The following is an 8,107-nucleotide window of genomic DNA, read 5'->3' on the forward strand; positions in this document are numbered from 1 at the left end:
CCATAACGAGACAGGGCGGGGTGAACATAACACTGACGGGAGACGGGCAGAGTCAAACAGGAAGTACAGAGGTTCAGACAGGAGGAGAGAGAGCACGGGGAAAACACAGACATAATGGGCTGGGGAAACATGGAATAAAACATAAGGAGAGACGAGGGCTCACAGATACACAGAGGGGCACACAGGGGGTAAAAGCCACGAAGGGAAAACACTTAGGGAACAACACAACAGGGCAACTCAGGAAACATGGCCTAAATAGGGAACAAAATACAAACATACAAGAAAACTAAGAATACTGGGCCAACAAGGCCCAGGACCATGACACAAACTGCCTATTCTGCTATTCACTTTTGAAAGGTGTCATTTATTGAATTGGGGGATTGAAGTCTGAAGAAACAAGACATATTTGCAATATAACAAATGATTCATTTAATAAACAGGTGCCTCAGTAGCACCTGGCAGAACCATACACAACCACAAAAGCCTGGTACCTCCTCCTGGTTGGGCTGGTCACCAGCTTGGTCACACACTGCCTTGGGATGGCATCCCATTCTTGCAAGTCAGCCAATGTAGCTGTGTTGTTGACTCTGCCATGAACAGCATGCCCAACTGATCCCTCAAGTGTTCAACCCACAAAACATTTTCCTTACTTGTAATACACAGGCTTTCCAACAGTATGAGATGTATTGCTAAGAAGCAAAGAAATAAATAATCAACCAAAGATAAAATTTCTTACTTTTTGTGCTGCATTTATATGAATACTTAAACCGTACAATAATACCAAACTTTTTGGCTTAAAATACATCTATAAATCATTTTCAAAGCATCTGATGTAGCATTAATGATGCAAAGTACAATTTGCTTACCTGAGTTTTGAGATATAAGGCAGACATTCAAGGAAATTCCTCACTTCACTCTCTTCATGTGAGCAGCCTATCAGCTTCACCTGTTTCTTGTCTGGTTGGAGTTTCAGCACTTCCAGGAGGATGGAGGTCTTTCTCTGTGAGAGGTTTATGGAAAAGACTGCAGGAGCTGACTGGAAAATTGACTGTAATGAATGAAGAATACTCGATCCTGTTTTGGTCTCATAAGAGTACAGATCCACAAGAAAATCACACAATTTCTGTTTGACAGGAAATCCTTTGTATCTGCACACTGATGATAACAGCTCCAGTATCTTCTCTCCTGTCTGCTGCTCTCTCTCTGCTGCTGCACAGAACACACTCCCAAAGAACCTGATTTCTTCATCTAACTTCCACGGAATAACACTGGAACAAAAAGGAAGAAACATTTTGAGCCTGCAATCAATGAGTAACTTCAAGCGGCTATATAAAGTTTATGGAGATGCATTTTAAAGTCTTTGGCAATTTTAGCATATGTGAGAGCACTACAAAACTTTGAAAACTCACTCTGATATATTATACTATTGTCTAGGTGTAATGATTCTACTCTGATTCCCTCCTAAATATCTGACCTCACACACCCACCCTTTGGATGTCAATTTTTCTGTCTCTACCCAGAGTTCATGACCATAGATGAGGGTTGGGCTGTAAATTGACCAGTAAATTGACAGCTTTGCTTTTACATTCAATATGTCTGATGTGTCACCTGAGGTGTCAATTTCCCTCTCGCCTCACTCATGATCAAGACCCCAAGATACTTGAAATCCATTTGGGGCAACAAAACGTCTCTAACCAACAGTGGAAGCTCCACTCCTTTCCAACCAAGAACCATGGCCTCAAATTTCGGGATGCTTCTCATTCTCACCACTTTATACTTGGCTTAAAACCCCTCCACTGCAAACCATCTAATGAAGCCAACAGAACCACAACATCTGCAAAACGCAGAAATAAGATCAACTTCTAGGTAAGTGACCTCCACCTAGCCTCCTTGTAGGTGGCTAGGTGGACGACCCAGTAGTCCAACACCCAGTAGAAATGATTCTGACGTTTTGCTGGCAATCAAGCGCTTACTGTGGTTGTGCAGGTACTGAAAAGCTCATAACAACAGGCCTGATAACCTGTACTGCTAAAGCACCCAATAAAGGAATCCCAGAGGAACAGTTCAATGCCTTCACTAAGTCCACCAAATACATGTGGACTGCTTGAACCAACTCACGTCCCTTCAAGAGGATGAAGAGTTGGTCCATTGTTCCAAAATCAGGATGAAAACTCTACTGTTCTTCCTAAAACCAAGGTGAAGAGGCACTGGCTCAGATCTCTGCATGATGTCCACCGAAAGTCTTGTTCCATGGTGTCATTGAACTCATTCCACAAGTTTTTCCTTCAGTTACTGTTGAAGTCATAATCCAGTAGTAGCTGTCAGTTGCCTCTGCAGTCCCACAGGCTGACCAAGCTTGTTAAGACTCTTTCTTCAGCTTGACGGCTCCCTTCAGGAGTCCACCATCTGGTTTGAGGCCTTCCAATAGCCTCCAGTTCTCTAATTTTCTTTAACAAAATTTTTTGACTTGTTTTGGAGCAGCCATTTTAATGGTGTAGGCAGGATTATGATCTAAGATATTTAAAAGTATCAGCACAAAAAGAGATCTTCCATAACATTAATTTCTCATTTTGCCAGCTCCTTCCAATACTGTTGAAACCTGGCCGCATAACCGTACAATCGTTTCTTTAAGTTAACTTATGTGTTTTACTGGCTTGTGACCCCATGATAACGTAAAAAAGTATCTCAAACGCTGCTCCCAAATTCTTTTTTTTCTTTTATGTCACCTACTTAGTCTACTTTGCACGTCATAAGTAGGATGAACATGCCGCTGCACGTCACTGCCATATGAGCGATCAAGACTCATGCTTGCCCTTTTATTTATGAATATTTCAAAAGTCGATTAATATCAAAGTCCCACAACACTATCACCCATGCATTGCTTGCGATGGTTCCACAAAAACTCTTCTGTTTGGTATTTTTATTTATCAGCTCAACTTGGTAAACTGCATTTGTCCAGTTATTAGTTCATAATATGTACAAGCCAATGCAAGTATTGACAAGCATTCTATGGTTCTTATGAAAATCAAATAGTGGTTGCAAAAAATATAACTTGGAGAGCTTTTATGTAGAGTTAATCATGTTAGTGCAGTACATTTACCTGAGCTGTGAGATATAAGGCAGACACTGGAGTAAACTCCTCACTTCACTCTCTTCATGTGAGCAGCCTGTCAGCTTCACTTGTTTCTTCTCTGGTTGGAGTTTCAGCACTTCCAGGAGGATGGAGGTCTTTCTCTCTGAGAGGTTTATGGACCAGACGGCAGGAGTTGACTGGAAAACTGACTGTAATGATGGAAGGACACTCAAGCCTTTTTTAGTCTTATAAGAGTACAGGTCCATGAGAAAATCACACCATTTCCATTTCAGAGGGAATGTTTTATATATGCACACTGATGATAACAGCTCCAGTATCTCCTCTCCTGTCTGCTGTTCTCTCTCTGCTGCTGCACAGAACAGATTCCCAAAGAACCTGGTTTCTTTATCTGAACAGCTAGTGTCAACACTGGAACAATGAGAAGGAAACATTTAGTGAGTATTTGATCTCAGCTTCATAAATCCAACCACACACTACTGATAGACTCCATCTTGTAATGAACAGACATCCCAACAGTGTCTCCACTTCCCAAGAGTTCTCAGGAGGAACAAACTGGAAGAGAAGCTATTGCTCACGTTCAACCCCTCCACCAGATAGAGTATGCTGACATACTCAGTCTCTGTGTGACATGCCACATAATAGGACATTGACCCTTTAGTCTTTTTTCACTTGTCTCCATTATTTTACCAATAAGTACTTTGGTCATAATCACTTTGATCCTTTGTTCGTATGAGGGCTGTTTGCATGTTGCCAGCTCTGAGCCCTGGATAGCTTTCCCTTTAGTCACTTTTCTTTTGTTAGTTTCCTTAAAATGGCCATTCAGGCAGTTCAAAAAACGTTGAGCTGGGTAAGTGATTTAAACTGAGTTTCAGTCCATCAGCTAGCTTAAAATTGACCCTCTAAAAAAAGTGGATGATGTAAAACACAATGTCAGGAGTAGGGATGGGTATTGATAAGATTTTCACGATTCCGATTCCATTTTCGATTCTGTTTAACGATTCGATTCTTTATCGATTCTCTTATCGATTCTCTTTAAAAAAGGAGAACACTAAGGTCGATTAGCTTAGAACTTTGTTTTATATCTTCTCTTTGAACAAGATAGAAATTTAGGAGTAACATGGCCTTACAAACCCAACAGTGAGATCTTAAGAGATCCACAGCCTACGGCTCTTCAATGGGGTGTCACAGGGTCCCCGGGGAAAAAAATTGTAAATGTAAAATAATAAAATAAATATTCTTCTGTAGCAGTAACAAAGTATAACATAAATTATTCTGTAGCAATTGCACAAGAATATCCAGTAATGTCCCTGCCTACAATTAAACGCATTCACTTACCGAAAATCGGGGGCATCTGCTGTGGCAAATGCGTTCAAGCCTTTTACCACAAACTTAGTCACTGCTGGGTGACATTCGTCTATCCTGGCCTGAAAGGAGATGCTACCGGTAGACTGCAGCGAGAGCTGCCAGCATCTGAGCCAGCCAGACTCTGTCTCTCTCATCATGGTCACCTAAATGCTCAGTAATGGCAGGTTTTGTAATAAGGCAGATCGCACTAACATAATATGCACTGTTAGTTGATTATTTACCTGCCGCATTAACGGGAGAGGACGTGCAAACGTTACCGCTGCTGCTGGGTTGAGATTCACGAGTCCGGAGCGGAATTAAAAACACGACATTCATCTAAGGTCATCACGTGTTTTGTGAGCAAATGCTTTTGCATATTCGCAGTGTTTCCTCCCTTAAATTAAATATCTACTTTGCAAGTATTGCAAGTTGCCCTGTTGTCATCCGTTCTCGTAAAGTATAACCAAACTTTTGAGCGTTTGAGCCGCTTACGCGCCGTGTTTCCTGCCAGGTAAATGACGCTCCGCAACGTGATGACGTCATTCGGGGCGACTGGAATCGATAAGGGAATCGTTTGCAAAAATGGCAAACAATTCCAAGGAATTGAAACAGTGGGAACCGGTTCTCAACAAGAACCGGGTTTCGATACCCATCCCTAGTCAGGAGCTCATTTTTCTCATGATCCATCACATTTCACAGGTTGTTGTACTGTATGATGTTGTAAGTTTGTTTGTAAGTTGTATTGCAAAAGCTCAAGACAAACTGTTATATTCAGGATAAATGAATTACTTTTCACTAAAAATCTGTAGGAGAGGTTGTGGTTCTTATGAAAATCAAAAAGTGGTTGCAAAAAAGTATAATTTGGAGAGATTTTATGTAGAGTTAATCATGTAAAGTACAATTCATTTACCTGAGCTGTGAGATATAAGGCAGACACTGCAGGAAACTCCTCACTTCACTCTCTTCATGTGAGCAGCCTGTCAGCTTCACTTGTTTCTTCTCTGGTTGGAGTTTCAGCACTTCCAGGAGGCTGGAGGTCTTTCTCTCTGAGAGATTTATGGACCAGACTGCAGGAGTGGACTGAAAACACGGCCTCAGTGTTTCAAAGTTAACTGAAAATCCTCTGCTTTTAATATGTTGATATAAATCAAGAAGGATGTTTTCTAACTCAGTTTTAACAAGAAACAATGAAAGAAGCTTCTTCGCAACGTTGTAAAACTTTGCTCCGTTATTAAGTGCTGCTTTCAGGCATAAATCCATGAACAGATTCTCCTGCTCCTTCTCCAGTGTCCCATGGTATTTCTCATGGCTCCAAAAAACTGGACATCTGAAGCTGAATAGCAGAATTTCAGAACTGATTAGACACATTTCTGTTGTACATTCTGTAAAACCTTTAGTCTTCAGCACAAATCTTGATACATTACGTGCTAGTGCTACACATATAGACTTGTTGTGCACAATGTCTGTGATTCCAAAGGAGAATAATAAAAATAACAGACATCAGAATTTTAAATTCAACAAGATAAACACCAGCCTGGGACCTGTCGGATTCTGAATCATGGAATTATTAATTTAATTAGACTCCTTACGGGAATGGAGAATGGATGGAAGGATGAATGAGTGGTTGGATAGATGGACGGGCTCCTTAGACTGAGCACTAGAAGGACTCAACTTTAAATGAGTTGTTCACCTGTTCTGCTAAAATGTTAAATTCTGATATATTGTTGTTAAAAAAAGTCACAAACAGAGGTATTTTAACTTTACTATCAAAAGACTGGATAAAACCAAGCAGACTATTTAATATGCAAGAGCCAAAGCTACATACCTGAGTGAGCTGATGAATGGCAAAGCCTCTAACAGAGACTCACACAGACTCTGGCAGGCAGGAGTTTCTCTGTTCCAGTAGAGGCAGACATTAACCTTTGTAGACATCCACTGCATGACTTCCACAGCTCTTTCAAACAGCTGCTTTTCACCTTGAGTTGGAAGGTGTAAATGATTTCCATCAAGACTAAGTAAGGTTACGAAGTCCATCTGCTCTTCGCTGAGAAGGAAAGCTTTCCAAAGCTGTTGAGGCAGAAGGTTATACCTATAATTGAAAGAAGAGATCGTTATGAAACTAACCAGCATTAAAATTCTCACTGTGTGTTGAAACCAAAAAAAGAAAAAAAAAAACCAAATTCATACCACTCAACATTTTCAAGGCATTCAAACAGCTGTCTCATTCCTTGTTCTGATATGATCACGTCCTCGAGGTTCAGCCTTATTTTCCTTTCCTTTGACTGAGTGACCACATAGGCCACAGCACAGCAAGGGTAAGGATCCAGACTGTCTCCACTGAGGTCAAGATGGTAGTCCAGTTTGTCTAGAAGGTAGACGCATGCTTCAGGACTCTGGGACTCATACAAGCACTGGCATAAGAACAGTATGTCGACATGGAGCCCACTGTCCTCAGTATCAGCCTCTTCTTGCTCACACAGATGAGGAAGAAATGTGTTAATCAGCTCCTTGAAGAACCAGTTAGATGTATTCTTCAGGTCCTGATCTGGAATCAGATGCTTCATCAAACTTGGGCTCTTCTCATTCAACAATCGACACATGAAGGGGATCAGATGTTTCATGTGTTTCTTCTCCTCTGTGAGGCACTGCTGAAAAACATCTCTGACTTTATCAGGATTCTTCAGGAGCCACAGTGCTGCAAAAAACTCCTGCACTGTGTAATGGAGGAATGCATATGTGGTTATTGTTTCAGTCACGGCCTCCTTAATGAGAAGTGGTTTCAGGAAGGACAGGACACAGATGTCTTTACAGGTCAGGTTTGTCAGATTCACAGTTTTTTGTTGAGTTGCAAGAAAAGCAGCTTCAGCCAGAGACAGAATTTCTTCTGTCTTGGTGCTGATGAAGGAATTTAGATCTTTTTTCTTTGTTTTGCTGTTTATCTGAAGGCAGAATCGAACAATATTGATGTATATCTCAGTTATTGTACATGGCTGTGGAGCATCTTTTGATGAAAAGCAAGCAGCCACCATCAGTGCATACATGGGGACATGACAAAGAGTTATCAGTTCCAAGTTACTCAAAACCTTCGTCTGATCTTCACCGAGTGTTGCAGATAAGTATGTTTTTATAGTCTGCTCACTAAAGCCTTTCACCTCCACTCTGTCAAAGTCCCCAGAAAACAAGTCTTCATCCTCATCATCTGGTCTGCATGTTATGATGATCTTTGCGAGCGGCAGTAGGTCTTTGTTCAGAAGTTTCTCCACCACTGATGAAGAGATATCTGTGAGTCCATCAAAAATGATTGTAACGTTATCAGAGTGTCTCTTTATATCCTGTAAGACCGCATCTTTGCCTTCATCTGGTTCACTGAACACAGTGAAAAGCAGATCCTCCAAGTTTTTAACATTCATGATGTGTGCTTTTTCCCTCATGTCAAAGTAAAACATGTAATCAAGCTCACCACTTTCTCTTTCTGCCCAGAGTCTCAGCATTTCATGAGTCAGTGCTGTCTTTCCAATACCAGGTTTTCCAACCAAGAGTATGTTTTTATCTGTTTTCAGCAGCTCACTGGGAGAAATGTCTGGTTTCTCTTCAGGGATGTATGTCCTTAGCTTTTTAGGGCGACTCAGCTTGCTTTTCTTTTTCTTCAGTTTCTTTATTTTAGTTGGA

At 41.0% G+C, this 8,107-nt stretch overlaps 1 protein-coding gene across 1 annotated transcript; it reads right to left on the reverse strand.

Moving 5' to 3' along the window:
- Positions 1–862: 862 nt before the first annotated feature.
- Positions 863–8,077, reverse strand: LOC146641860 (uncharacterized). The gene is made up of 5 exons (XM_085398908.1): positions 6,626–8,077; positions 6,264–6,527; positions 5,349–5,771; positions 3,101–3,502; positions 863–1,268 (listed from the first exon to the last, which is right to left on the reverse strand). Exons 1-5 carry the CDS (start codon positions 7,927–7,929, stop codon positions 863–865), a joined length of 2,799 nt encoding a protein of 932 aa, XP_085255034.1. The 5' UTR covers positions 7,930–8,077.
- Positions 8,078–8,107: the final 30 nt, after the last annotated feature.

Source organism: Rhamphochromis longiceps, linkage group LG23, assembly GCF_057381845.1.
Source record: "Rhamphochromis longiceps isolate RC_006_pf linkage group LG23, R_longiceps_female_GT1.1, whole genome shotgun sequence".
NCBI classification, from domain to species: Eukaryota; Metazoa; Chordata; class Actinopteri; order Cichliformes; family Cichlidae; genus Rhamphochromis; species Rhamphochromis longiceps.

Excerpts from the sequence above, each read along its gene's own strand:
- LOC146641860 (XM_085398908.1), bottom strand. The coding sequence starts at position 7,929 with ATGCTGAGACTCTGGGCAGAAAGAGAAAGTGGTGAGCTTGATTACATG. Across the intron at positions 6,528-6,625 it reads TGCCTTGAAAATGTTGAGTG|GTATAACCTTCTGCCTCAAC; the intron begins GTATGAATTTGG and ends TTTCAATTATAG. Across the intron at positions 5,772-6,263 it reads CCATTCATCAGCTCACTCAG|CTTCAGATGTCCAGTTTTTT; the intron begins GTATGTAGCTTT and ends TCTGCTATTCAG.